The sequence below is a fragment of the Temnothorax americanus genome, unplaced genomic scaffold (genome assembly GCF_048541705.1).
Source record: "Temnothorax americanus isolate GAGA-0224 unplaced genomic scaffold, ASM4854170v1 Scaffold4, whole genome shotgun sequence".
NCBI lineage: Eukaryota > Metazoa > Arthropoda > Insecta > Hymenoptera > Formicidae > Temnothorax > Temnothorax americanus.
Genome location: NW_027509547.1, coordinates 1552510 through 1567492, shown reverse-complemented (window position 1 = coordinate 1567492; position 14983 = coordinate 1552510). Strand labels below are relative to the sequence as shown.

The following is a 14983-nucleotide window of genomic DNA, read 5'->3' as shown; positions in this document are numbered from 1 at the left end:
CGCGCGAGAGCGTATTGATCCGCGTGGACGCGAAGCGTGATCTATTTCGACGTGTCTAATTAATTTTAGTCTCGCTCGACTCGCCGGTGCGCGCGCCAAATCCGCGGGCGAAATCTTATTTCCGGGCGAAGACCCGGTTTTTCGACCCGATCGGAAATCAGTCTCCACCGTCAAGAATCATCTCGATTTCTTCCTCCTCCACGTCACGCGTCTCGCGATTTCGGCAGGCAGGCGAGTTTAGGGTTCCGTACGATCATTCGCTCGGCTCCCGAAGTGATTCGCAACGTCGCGCGGATTCAGGCTCAGGCTCGAGCGGTTCGCTATTAAGCATCGTCAAAGCCTCTCCTCTCGCGAGCGCTTTTATGAAAGTCGCAGTCATCAGAATTGAAACGATAGCGACGTCGTCCGCGGCGACGACGCGCGTCGTAAACAAGAACGGACAAGAGGGAGACCGGCGTTGTGTTCGCGAGGCGAAGAAAATATCGTCGATAAATCGCACGAGGCGATACTTTCGGAGTTTTGCTGATAAATAAGTCGCGAGCGCGAGAGGCCTTTGCACCGTGACATTTTATTACGGTCGAAATTAGAAGCGCTCGCCCGTATATTGAAGATTCGAGAGCGCCGCGATAATTTTATCGCTGACATTCATATGGCGCTATATCCATCTTCAATTTTCGGTTAAACGGAAAAGCGACAGCCGAATCCGCGACGAATCCGCCGGCCGAAAGGGACGTCCGACCGCGGCGGGGACACGGCTCTCTCTCTCTCTCTCTCTCTCTCTCTCTCTCTCTCTCTCTCTCTCTCTCTCTCTATCTCTCTCTCTCTCTCTCTCTCTCTCTCTCTCTCTCTCTCTCTCTCTCTCTCTCTCTCTCTCTCTCTCTCTCTCTCTATCTCTATGTATTTGCCTGACCTACAAGCAGGGACAAATAAATTGGCCGTAATAGTTAACGATTCGGCAAGCTGGTTGTTCGCCGGGCCGTTTATTTATTTTTATTCGCCGCGGATTTATTTATCGTCGCAAAAACGGACCGGTTATATACTTTTGCCGAGCGGGCGGCATAAAGAATACCTATATACATATACGTGTCAATACAACGTTACATAATGGCACGACGTGACGTTGGGTAAAATAGTCACACTACGCTCTCGTATGTAGTACATGATGTAACGTAATGCTATTTACATAATTTCGTCCGCGTGCGTTCGTATACGGCTTCGGCTTGACATCAATGTTGCATATTGTACTCGCGATTTATTTTATGTATTTGTATTTAATTCGTCGCATTATATGGCACTCGACTGATTTTTCCTCCGATTTCTCCGTGAAAGAGAGCATTTTTATCGAGAATCTATCGCGTTCTCTTGCCTTTTTTTTCTTTTTTTTTTCTTTTAGTCGTCACGCGTCAACATTCGCGAGACTCGACAGAAGGAATCGAGATGCCTCGCGGTCGTGAGAGAGAAGGAAAAAATCTATACATAAGTGTACACTTGTACGAAACTGATAAATATGCGCGAGCATGCTGAACGAGATAACCGGGCGTAACGTATAAACATGGCGTGGAAAAAGTCGAGGAAAGTAAAATATTAAAAAGCGGGGGAGCGTAGTGAAACCGTTCGTTCTCGACGGATATTAGAGTCAATTGGCGGAGCTAAATGGCTTTCAAAGATGTCGATGTCATGCGTCAATAGCGGCGATCGTAAGACGGTGCGGAGATTACACCAGTTTGAAGTACAACCGCGAGAATGAACTTCAGAACCGTCTAGTCGAGGAGAAATGATAAAAACCGCCGCGAGACATGTGTTACTTGTTGTGCTAATTAAACCGCGAATTAAAATCTGTTAAAAGTGTGATTTTAATGTAACGTCTTCTCAGGGAATACGTTCCTGAAAATGAAATTTATGTTGTCAGTTAATTAACCGAATTATTTACCCAACGTTGAATTTTATTAAAGAATTTTATCCCTCGATGAAATATAAAGAGATACAAATAAAGTGTTAGCTATATGTCAGCTGATTTTTTTTTTTTTCATAGGTATATTAACAGTTTTTATTCTATAAAGTTACTTTTACTGGTGTAATATTTCGACAGACAGAAAGAGTCGCGCCTCTCAAAATCGTGCAATCGTGAAGTGATTAAGTATGTATTACGTGTTTGCAACATGAATTTATATATAGGCAAGGCTTGATAGTGATTCAAGTCGAACGCATGAGCCAGCACTTTTTCAATGTCTTTTTGCATGCAACTCGCAATCTTTAACATGCAGAATGCCACTGACCGACTGTACTTTCTCCGAATGATACATACATATGTGAGCCAGCGATGAAAAACTGCGTTAAAAGTAAAATTTTTCCAGCGTTGATTCTAGGTTTTTGTTTGCGAAACAATAGTCGCCGACGATGAACCAATATCGCTTGCAAGAGGATGCGAATACATTATACAGTTGCATCAGATACAGTTGTTCTATCAGAATCAAAAACATCTTTAATTACCTTCCTTAGATATCTCATCAAATCAACGTACTTAAAAAATATTTTCAAGCTTTTTTTTTTAGGTTTTTTAATAGCAATAGTACTTAATAAAAGTTACCGATTATCCAGCAATATAGTCCGCGTGTATATAAATAAAATATACAAAAATTTCGCTTTTATAATTTTAACGACACAGTTTTCGATTTTATTGAAATCGAATTTTCCTTAAATAAAATCGAGTCGAGACGCTCATATCTTATTTTCGAATTAAACGCTGTAAAATATGTAAGTGCAAATAAATAGAAAGACTGTTTAAACTTTCCATGCAAACTTTCATTATCAGATTTTCAATCCGAAAGTCAATTTTAGCTTTACACTGCATTAAAAAATTACTTTATTACGGTTTCGCTCGGAAATATTCTCCAAGGATTTACTATCGTCTCCAAATTCTGTCATTAAGATCAAAGGCAGAGATCGGGACGCCCTATACGGGAGATCCTAATTGAACGTTCGTAAGTCTGTAAGGTTGTGAGATCTACACGCATGCGGCAAGAGTATAATAGTCGTATCTAATGAATTCAGCGATGCCACACACACACACACCCCCACACACATATGCATAGAACGAAAGTGCGCACCGTTGGGCACATGGGGAAAGAGAGAGAGAGAAGGAAAATCGATTAACTGATTTAAATTAAGGTAGGCAGATAAACGAGAAATATATACAGGCGCCGCGGCCGCGCGGGCGAGCCGGTGAAAAAGGGTTTCGAAGTGCGAGAGCGCGGAAATAAAGCGCGTCTCGCGGGCACGTCATCGCGGCGGGCCCGTTGATTATCGTTGATTAGAGAGAATCGTCGACTCTTCAACGTCGGCCCCTCTGAAAATTAAATACGCGCGAACACCGTGGTCTCTCTCGGCCTAGCCTGAATGCGATGCTTAGTCTGGTTTTAATTTTATGTATAAATCTCTCATTAGAAATATACATTTTACATATTATGTGTATTTATATATTTTTATACAATATATATAACGTACATATGTACATATTATATAAAATGTATGTAATATATAATATACGTGTACATATATATGTGTGCACGTGTGTATCTCGCACTTTCGCCAAGCCATGCACCAAGTTCGTGCACAAATGCATGGTGAATAATGGGAGCATGGCACGAGAATTTTCGCCGCGCGGGAAAAAAAGAAGAAAAAAAAAAGCTCGATCCATCCCGTAATGAAACGCGTGTCGACTTTTGAGCAATCGCGATAGAGATCGAGAGCGTTTTCCAGGCGTTGAATAAACGGAATTCTATTTACTTCGGACTTTCTACAGTTGGTAGAAAGTCCGTGAAAATTGTACAGGGCGTCCCAAATTCGTCTTATTCTCCATCGTTCGGAGAATGTCTTCCGTTTACGTAACGTAATGACTTTCCGCTATAAAAAAAATATCAAAATATACGCGAAGGAGACTTTCAATTACCAGCGCAATTTATAATTTACCTTCGCGAGATAAACTTCAGAAGTACACATAAAATTACTAAGTTCTCCCTCTTCATTTAATGTCGAACGGATTAACGGAACTTTTATTCAACTTCTGGAGATCAAGATTTTTCTAAAGAAACTTTAGCAGACATCTGTTAAAAAAAAAAACTTATTAATGCCGAAATGATCAATTTACCAATATGTTTATAAATTTACCGATACACGTTTGCATGTATTTTCCGCGATAAATCGTATTTTTGAAAGTAAATTTTTCGAGTGGAGCAAAACAAAATTTCTATTAAAGCGGAAGTGCCGTATCTTTTGTCCCGTTAACTCTCTCATTCGAGACGGTTTGAGAATCGCTAATATATGGTACAAATCTGGCCCCGCCTCCGGTACATCCTACATATTTTTCTAATGAGATGCGTACGTTCTTCGTCATCGCGGAACGATCTTACCATGAATCACGCGCATATTACATTAGAAAAATAAAGTTTGTCGTATGTCTCCTTGAGTAATAAAAACGTTATCGTTCCTTTTCTAATAAGATTAAACGGAATCCGATCGAAGTGTAAAAAGTATCGACATACGTGGGAATGAGACTTGAAAAAAGACACGTCAAAGGAAGTATTACTCCATCGTCACAAAGCGTTTCGATACAACAGATTAGATTTACCCCGACAACTCTAGAGAAATATTCTCGTTACGGTATCGTCGCCCGAGTCGAGTCCCTGTCCTCTCAAACACGCCCGCCTGCGAAAATTCGCGTTATATTCACGACGGTCGCAATTGCGCAGAGTTCGTTAATATACCCATTGTGATATCGTGGCGGGCACTGCCGATACGGGTATTCCTTGCTGCCGGCGGCGAATTGCTGCTGCTGCTGCTGCTGCTGTTGCTGCTGCTGCTGCTGCTGCTGAGGCTGGTGCTGCTGCTGCTGCTGCTGCTGGTGCAGACCGTGGGGGTGCCAACCACCATTGCGGGGATGAGACGACGCGGGGGTGCGCGCGTGCGGCCCCGATGGGGCGCCATTGGCCACCACGGCTCTGTAACGTCCCTGCATGCCCAAGCTGCGGTGCTGATGACTCCCGGGGCCATTCATCCTCCGTCTGTCCTTCTTTACTCTCACCCGTATCTGTCTCTCTCTTACTCTCCCTCTTACTCCTCGCCTCACCCTGTCCTTTTTGTCACTTGCTCTCTCGTCCGGCGGTATTCCCCTTCCTCCTCCTTCTCCTTCTCCCCCTCCTTGCCGTTGCCGTTGCCGTTGCCGCCGTCGTCGTCGTCGTCGTCCTCAAGCTTGACACAAGGAGGTTCCTTCTCGGTGTGCGCGCGCGACGCTGGGCGCAGCCAGCCAGGCTGTCTTCTCACTTCTCTCACAAGATCACTTGGCTGAACCACCGATCGACGTGCACCGAGAAGAACCTGGTGAGGGTATTTAAATGTTACCTCGGTCGGGGAAGATCTCGAACGAAGATGTGACAGAGATCTCTCTCTCTCTCTCTCTCTCCTTTATCTCTCTGTCTCTCTAACCCCTCCCCCCAGCTTGACATTTCGCAACGCGAGACGCGAGACGTACGCGTCAAGGGAACGTCCGAGCTGACCGGTATAGCCGATATCGCGCCCCGCGATACCTCGATATTTTTCGCCATGGAAACTCGTTCGATCGTATCGTGTTTATTTCCTGAAGAGAGCCGACGATTCCTGCTCGACTGGAATCGAACCGAGATCCCCTTTGCGTTTTACCTCCTGCGATTTCAACGAGAGTTAAATCGTATTACTCGCGAGGCATCGCGATAACGATTTTAAATATCCGCGTCGAATAATCAATCCAGCCAGAAAAAAATATACGTCGCGGAGAGAAAAATGTCTCGCGATAAGTCGCGGTTATCTGAAAGCGTTATCGGGTAGGCATACGTTACGTTAATACCGATCGTCAAAGTAAACGACTTGTGCGACCGACTGACAACCAAATCGGATGCGGATGCGTTCCTCGATGTTTTGTAACGTGCTATACGCTCGTAATTCGAGAATGAGCCTTTTCGTCGCGTTAAACATTGCTTTAATCGTCTCTGCCAATCGTCTTCTCCTCTGTCTTTTCTCACGCTCGTCCTTAGCTCGCGTCGCGTCGCGTCGCGGCCAGTGTTGTTAAAATATGTATATCTCATATGCGATATCGCGCGCACTTCCTGACGACCGCACTTATATCTAAATGCAAAGTTGCTCCCGATCTGCATTTCTCGGAGAGTTTAAACAGTTTCATGAAAATTCATTATATATATTCCTATCTCCGTTTTAAATATAAAGATCAATCGTCTTTAGGCGAGAATCGACATTGTCTTTGTGATAGATATCGAGGTGAAAACATTTTCTATACGCGATATTAAAATTAAAATTACGTAACAATCTAAATTATTACCGCGAGCAATTCCGATTCTACGTGATCAAGTGTCACATACAAACAGATATTATTCTAGTAGATATTTTATTCGAGAAATATAACAATTTCGTTGCTACGAGATATTTTTACCAACACTGGAGTATCGTAATATGGTAAAGTACTCGTGAAGAGGAGCGACTATATACGTACTGCATGTAAATTACATTCAATAAACCGAACGGGACGTTAGCAAAGTCACGTAATGCGAATATTTACGCCGCTAATTTCCGAAAATGTCGCGCGCGTCGTAAATAGTGCTCGCGAATCCTTCTTCGATTAACGGCTATTTTATATAACGACGTGACTGTCGTCGAAAGGACAAACGGATAGCAATATTTGTTAATAGATAAATTTTGTATCGCGTCGCGCAGGCAAGGGACCTAAAGATCGACATGAAATTCGTGCATGCAGAGCACTTTTTTTGTCGCGAGGCGAATTTTGAGCGACGCATTGTCATTTTAAATATTGCAGGACACGTTATTTTGATATCTCGAGGAAAATTTTAGAATTTGTTTCATAATTTTATTTATAGTATACGTACTCTCTGGGAAAAATATAACCCACTTTGGGGCGCCCGAGATTTTAGATAATCAAATTATTTGGATAACTCTAAGTAACATTTTGGTTAGTGCCCCTTAAGTGAAAAGTTATTTTTGCGTAACTGAATATCGACAGAACTAATTGAGAGAATTGACTGGTATAACTTGAAAATCTTTGAAATAGATAGAATAGTTAATTACGATTTTTAGTTACGCGTAATCGTGCTGGGCCCCCAAAGTGGGTTATTTCCGTCTTTATTTTTGCCAGAGTATATTAAAAATTTATTGCGCTATTTCTCAAATATAGATAAAATGCCGTGTACGTGTGAACTTAAAATATAATTTTTTTTCACTAAATATTCCAAATATGTCAAATGTACTTAACCAATAGAATCGAATAAAACAAGATTAGCGCGATCAGAAGCTGTAAATCTTGCTCTTTACGGAGCCACGAATCAATGAATGAATTTTACGATTTAACTTCTGTCTATAGATAGCTGATTACCTAATACTATACTATTTCTAAAATGCTATTCAAATATTCATTTCGTCATTACTATTCATTGCCAATACTGTAAGTATATTTTAGATGTTTATTTATTCACCGGGTCACCAGTTGATCAGACAATACTAAATTCGTAAGATTTATAAGATCGAGTTAAAAAAATCAAAACTGAAATAAAACAAGGATCGAGGTTCATTACTGATGCAATAATCAGCTTGCTGCAGCGCGAAAGGTTGCTTCGATACTAAAGTCCCTCGCACGCTTCGACTTTATGTTTCTCAAGGGTTTTCTTTGCGAAACGTTAGGGGTATTGACAATTATACAGAAAGATTATCGGCTCTGTGAATTAAACGAACATCCGAATAAGCGCTCCTTTTCAACAGCTCGCCGGCACGCAAGGCGCACATTTAGACACTCGAGTTCTCGGCACAGAAGCAGCGAGAGAAGGAATAATCGTACATTTACGCAAAACGCTGCTCCCTCTCCCTTATCGATCGCGATGTTTACATAATGAATAGAGGTACAATCAGTCGTTAATGCAACAAGGGAGAGACACTTACAAATAATACATATACAGTCGCGTCGATAGGTCGAAGCGCAGGGGAAAACAAATGGAAGGGAAGTTTCCACCGTTCCGTAAAAGGTATTACGAGCGACGTTTATTGCTACTTGGGTGATATAAACGTTAACTGTAATCTACGCAAGCGAAAGAGATAGCTACGTGCAGCGAAAAGGACAGAGTAGAAGGACAGTTCCGTGCAAGTGGAAGAAAAAAAAGCACACAAGGATGCATTTTAGCGATTAACGTAATGGCGCGAGCGAGAAGAGCCGGCGGCGTCGTACCGAGGAGGGAAGAACGAGAAGAATAAGAGCAAGTCCCCACCGGAAATACGTTCGGTTCGAATACCATATGCATAATTAATTCCCGTAATTTCCGCCAAGTGCAAAGTATTATACTCCAAGCACGTGAATACGAAATGAAAAGTTTAAGAGTATTTAACGACGGCAGTTTAAGGTCTGCAAATGGCAGCGATATCTTTACGTGTTGATAATACGCGCATGCGACGTTTGTCTCTATAAAGTCGTCATTTAATTCGTTTAGTTTCGAACCGCTATAGTTTTTCACGTGTGTGAATCCTCCAGGGTCGACCTCGTCGTCAGAAAAATCAGTATATATGTCAGAATTGCAGTTCAGGTTTGAATAAGTGACGAATCGGCGATATAACCGCAAAATTTATATATATTTTTCATTGTCAATTAAAATTCAATTAATTTCATCTATAACTTTTGTCAAATTGTAAGTAGTTAAAAAATCGTAAATACCTCGTGACATAAATATCGCATATTTTGTGTGCAATATTATTATACGTACGTGTGATATAGTTCAATATAATTAAATTTTTATTCTACGAAGAATATTTCCTCATATATTCCTACTAAATTCAAACACCCCCAAAAAAACCATTTATTTTTATCATTTATACTACTCCAAAATTGTCTCCGTATTCATCTTAACTAAAAATTGCAGACCTCAAAATTCGATCCAACGGTAGTAGAACAGCGTATACAGACAGACGTTCAGTTCGGCCAGAACAATACCATCCCTTGACAGATAATTTAGACGGAGCTGTACATGGCGTTCTGTTTGCGTTATTCGACGTGGCGAGGATCTCTCTCAGGATCCTCTCTCGGCTCGCCGCCGTTTTTTGTGGGCCTTTTTGGGCCGGGCCGGAGAACCATCGCGGCATCGCCGCGCGCCAGGCCGCCCCGTGATCCCCGGCACAGGTCCGAGGAAACGATTAAGTGAACCGGAATATCCAGGCCCCGTTGCTTATTTCGGGTCTGGACTCGGGGCCGTCTCTCCGCTTTCGTGCGGAGACCCGGGCCCATGTTCGAGGGAAAAAATGTCTGTGGGCCCCGACGATAACCGTAAGTTCGTCGTGTATTTTTAGGGTCCCTTCGTGCTAGCTCGCTCGTCGCTGACAACGTGATGAAGCAAGTCGCCTGTCCAAGAGGAAAAGAGACGGAGCGCTTGATCTTTAAAGAGACAAAGCCTGTTCCGCGATAAATGTTTTCGACAAAATATGATACGCGAATGAAATCGCCAAACAATGACTATATGTATATGTATATAGGTAGAAGACAACGAATTCTTTCATTTCTCTTCTACTATTGTACTCTTAATATCGCCTCTCTTCGCGTTGCGTCGCGACTATTGATCGCGTTCGAGGAACTATTTCTCGATGAAGGTACAGTGTACGCGGAGTTACGGAATTATGCAACGTGAGTCTGCTTTACGTTAGGTACTGCAGAAGATACTGCAAAAAAAAAATTCAGAAATTGTACACGAGAAACGCAGCGCGGGTGAAAATAGGTTTCTCAATTCGTTGGGGAAATCAGAAATGAAAATAATATTCCGAGAGATTGTTCGCAAGATCCGCCAACTGTAGATGATGTAAACTGGTAAGGCAGCAATTGACGTTCGTTCTCGAAAGCACGCTCTCGCGCGTTTTGAGGTGCTCAAAAGCGGAATCGCGGCTTCTGTCTCCGCGGCGAAATCGGTTTCTTCCTTCCTTCGACGCCGCCGCGGTGAATATTCACGACACGCCGTCCCGTCGCCACGAGACAAAAACTTGCCAGCACTCCGAAGAGGCAATCACGCGTACGGACACGTTCGTCATTTGACAAAGAAGTTATTTAAGATTATTAAAAGAAGTGTTATGAATCTCATCTTGGACCTTGCGAAGAAGAACGAATTATCGATCTTTCTGATATAAAGACCAGTATAGTCCGTCTCTTCGTCGACCTACGACGTTTCCAGGCGCGATAACGCGCACCGAGATTCTTCAATCCCCGAGAAATTTCGCCTATTTGCAGGGTTCTCAAACTCGCAGCCCGCAATGCGTGAACGGATATTTTTAACCGAACACAATTTCGTCTCGAAAGCTAAAAATATTAAAAAAAAAAGTTGCGATCTCGATGAAAACATCGACTCGGCCAACAGTAAAAACACGTTTCGCGAGCTTAAAGTTGAGAAGTTCTCCCTTCCCTCCCTTGACTTCTGATTATAACGTTTGTACTACTCGCGCGCCGATATTCTCCGATTTCTTTTATCGGGCTCATGAAATTTTGAAGCAACGCGTGGGATATGCGTCGAGCGGACATCGCAAACCAGACAACCAGGCAGTCAGGCAGGCAGGCATCGGGCACCGTTGCCTCAATATGCGTGGCGATTCGTGCCGGGCGCACGCTGCGTGTACACGTATATATACGCGCAGCGTGGCCAGCGAGAGAGCCGGGGCCCAACCTCCTGGTGATGTGGTATACGGTGTGTCTGCGCGAGCGGAGAGAAACCCGTTTACCTTTAAACTGCTGCTCTCGCGGTAGCGACGACGATGACGACGACGGCGACGGCGCGGCGGTGTGTATCTCTTTCTCTATTCTCGCGAGAGATACGAGAAGAAGCGACAAAAGCAAAAACACCGAGGCGAAGTTAAAGGAGAGTCGGCCTGAGTTATAACACGCGCGTACGTTTCGGATTAGCGTTTAAGACTTTAGTTGATCGCCATAGTGGCAGCCAACTGAGCCAACTCACTTTCGAAAATTTTTTTAAACGCTTGTAAGAAAAAAATAAATGTCGCATAATGCAAAATTCTGAATAGCATAAATAAATGACGATGTAAAGTAAAAAGTGGGCGTTTCAACGCACACTACCTACGAAGATATGGTCTTATTTAATCATGTGACACAATATTTCATCGTTGTATGCTTATGAAGATGAAAATTCTACTATGACGCATACGCAGTAAAATATAAAAAACCCGCAGAGCAGACAACGCGTTAACGTCTTCGGGTCGAGGTTTGCTGTAAGGGTGGAGGTAACGCATTTTATGCGGCAGCCTGAATTTCGATAAGACAAGACGCACCGCATGCCGTGCGACAGACCAGTCGAAGATTTAGCGATTCCTCGCTTTGTGTAGGATACGAAACGCTCGTTGAGTAAAATATCCTAGAAAATGTCACTAAAGAGTATTTCAAAGTGTGAAAAATCATTCGTCTCCGCTTCTAAAATATGCACCAAAATATGCGGCGACGAGACTATTTTACGGAAGAATGAAAACCGCTGGCGAATACGAGACCGTGATATATTTGTATTAGGAATTTAGTCATTTCGCTTGGATGTAATTTCGAGTAACCGCGCTAATATCTTATTTAAGCTACAATCATTTTTTGATCCTTCGCATTTCAGTGATACGTAAATACAGATTCGCATAGAAAAATCTTAAAAATGTTTTTTTTTTCCAAGGAAAACAAAAATCCAAATTCACGCTCGAATCGGCGCCGTGTAATTCTCCACCATATACTTCTTTGTTGTTCAGATATTGTTCTCATATTTCATCGCGCGCCCACGATCCTATATACACACAGCCGCGTGCGTGTGCGCGCGCTACTATTTCGAACTATTTCGGCACGGATTCGAGTGTGTAGCGGCCGTGTAACGTGCTATCCGGTGCTATCGGCTTGAAATCCATCGACTCCTTCGAAATAGCGGCGGCGCGTTTCTCGAGCAGCTGCGTTTTCGATTTTCCGACACACAGCTGGCGTCGCCTTGCCCACGACGATTCGACTCGACTCGACTCGAGTCGATCTCAGAGACTTTCATCGTCCACTCGAGTCCTCGAACCCTCCAGACAAGAACAAAGGTCATTGGTCCCCGGGTCGGAAATCGAGGCCTGGTTGCCGGGGGGGCCCTTCTTCGAGAGCGTTTCGGCTTCCCTCCGAATCCTCCCAGGAATCGCCAGGCCGAGAGGGCTCGAAGGAACTCACTCTCTATCGATCCAAACCGCTTCGTATCGCGAAACTGGCTGGCACCTCAGAGAGCTCGAGAGGAAGGGAGATGGAGAACGAAAGAGAGACGAACAGAGAGAACTATGGCGTGAGAGCGAGAGCGAGCGAGAGAGAGAGAGAGAGAGAGAGAGAGACCCGAACGACCCACCTTGCCCTCCGAGGGATAGTGATCCGACTACTGATTTCACGTCTTCTTCATCGCATTAATTTTTCTACTTTCTGTCAAACGCGTGCAACTTTCCATTTTTAATTAAAGAAGTATATATGTACAGCGCGCAAACGAGAGAAAGTATTGGCTTTAAACTTCTAAAATATAATTGTGATATTGCCTAAGTTATTGGTAAGATAGCTAATCGTTTAACGAATGACTGTTACGCCTGTCCTACACCTGTACCACAATCGTATTTTAGAGGTCCAAAGCCAATACTTTCTCTCGCTTGTTTTCCTAAATTTTACTTTTCGTCAAATAAAATATTATTGGAAAGAGATCAATATAAAAACTATCGAGATAAAATATCATGTTTGGCAATATAGTGTTTGGCTCTCGAACAATTCTTTCGTAACGTATGACACGGTGTTTTTATTCGACTTTTATCGATACTTGAATAATCGCGCGAGTCATACAACATATTGTTTATTCCCGATAGTGACATAAATATTATACTACTCTAACGCAAGAACCTTTAACTTTGAATCTGATAAAATGATGTGCATATTGGATATATTAAAGAAGTTAAATCTAGTTATAAAATTTGATTCGTTAATTAAGGATTAAAAAATGTTTAACCAAGAGAGAGTTTGTATTTCATGAAATTAGTTGAAAATTAGTTGAATTGAACCCGAATAACATATTGATTTTGCTCTGCGTTATATATGAATTTTACGTATCTCGCGTGACTATTTTACGTAATTATTATAAACTTATCGATATTTCCGCTAATAGAGATCAGTAAATGCTGTATAAAGATAATATTGCATTTACTGCAATGCAGTCAAAAACGCGGATATATATACGAATACATCTCAATCGGTAGCCGTAGGTTTGGAGAGGATGTTAAGTATTAAAATATTCAAGATACGTTCGACGAGGATCTGGTCCTCTAGCGAATGCATTTTCTTCACTGCGAATCCCGAGTATAACGAGTTTTCGGAAATTATGGCCACCTTGTGTGTCGTACAAAATATATATTGCAAAAAGTGAACCGTGTCGGTCCGTGGACTTGTTAACTTTCGCAGCTGTTGTCTTCAATATTCTCGCCCGTTGTACCGCACAAACAACGCAATTATGTATCCGTGTTAAATATTTGTAGTAATTTAAAAAAAAAAAAGAGTGAAGGACAGTCACAATTGTGACGTAATTGCAAATAAATTCATCGGCTATTAGAACGTACTTGTATAACCGCGGCGCGGTTTTCCTTTTAGACTCGTACATGTTATAAAATGTTTATGCGATGTAAATTTTCTAGCTGATAACGACATTGGCGCAAAAGAAAATCATTATTCATCTCTTTTTCTTTATACACGTCTACACGTTTAACGGCGATCCTTGATTTAATTCTTCGCGTAGGCATTAATTATGAACAAAGAATGAAACTAAATACCTGTAGAGTGTACCACACGCTTATTACAGCGCAAATCCATAACAATATCCGCTTGATGCGAAAGCCATTACCGCGCTTACCGCATTGCGAAACCTAATCGCGATCCGTCGCACGTTACGCCAACTAGAAAATTTTTTATTACGCGCGCGTGCATTAATTATTTCACACCTTTCTAACGGGGGGTCGACTTACCCCTCCCGTCCTTCGAATATACCCTTCGTTCACAATTATAGATAAGACACTTTTCTAAGAAAGATGTACGCGCTTCAATACGGAAACATCAATGGCTAAAGGCTATCGAGCATCGGTTAAACTTTAAAACTGTAAACAGGGGATAGAAAGACCTGCAATATTAAATATCAAATCCCAGGAGTTTCGCCGGCGGAAAAGATATCCGCTCCGCTCCGGCAAAGAGTCCTTTGCCGGGTCAGTTGAGCAACATTGAATCGATTACGTGCAAAAGTACGTACGGCTCGAACCACGTGATCTTATATATTTATTAACAAACAGCGATATTGTTGACGTGGCGCAGCGAGCGATTGCGCGCGGACGTGCGTTTCGCTCGCGATCGACGATAGGCGACTCACGTTAAAAACTGGGGCCCCCATGATGAAGTAAACGCGAGCCAGTCCCCCGCGTGCAAGCGCCCCGGGGAGCCACTTCGATTTATCGAACATACGACCGCGATTGCGCTCGGGTCTTGCTCCGAGGCAATCGCGCAATTACTTGAGCGAACCAACTCGCACGTTGGCGTCTCCGCTCGAAAAGGCCGCGGTCTCTCCCGTCATGGCCGCTGACTAAGAAGTTCGCGCGATGACTTTACCGCTTCTCCCCTCCTCACCTTCTCTTTTGCGAAAATACACTCCTATCGCGGAAATCTCTCCCCCCCCTTCCATCGTCGTATGTGCACCCGAGTTTCACGGCGGGTTTAATTGACACGCGATTTATGTCGACCCGCGTATTAAAACCGTAACTTTAAACACCCGTTGCGGCACAAGGACAATCCTTAGTTTGCAGTTTTTAATTAAAAAGTCGAGATGTTACTCGAACGTCTTCTCGATATCGACGAGAAGATCACGTCTCCCCGCAAGAGGAACGAGAT

General features: G+C 43.0%; 1 protein-coding gene across 4 annotated transcripts in view; it reads right to left on the bottom strand.

Annotated features, from left to right (window-relative positions):
• Nucleotides 1-14983, bottom strand: part of Mura (ring finger protein murashka) — a 51829-nt gene that overhangs the window by 12188 nt on the left and 24658 nt on the right. For 3 of the 4 annotated variants that reach the window (XM_077415068.1, XM_077415067.1, XM_077415069.1), the window contains exon 2: nucleotides 4764-5373. The exons of the other annotated variant lie outside the window; for it this stretch is intronic. In XM_077415068.1, coding sequence (XP_077271194.1) covers nucleotides 4764-5053 — 290 coding nt within the window. In that variant the 5' untranslated portion in view covers nucleotides 5054-5373. The remainder of the gene's footprint in view (nucleotides 1-4763; nucleotides 5374-14983) is intronic. 4 annotated transcript variants of the gene reach the window in all.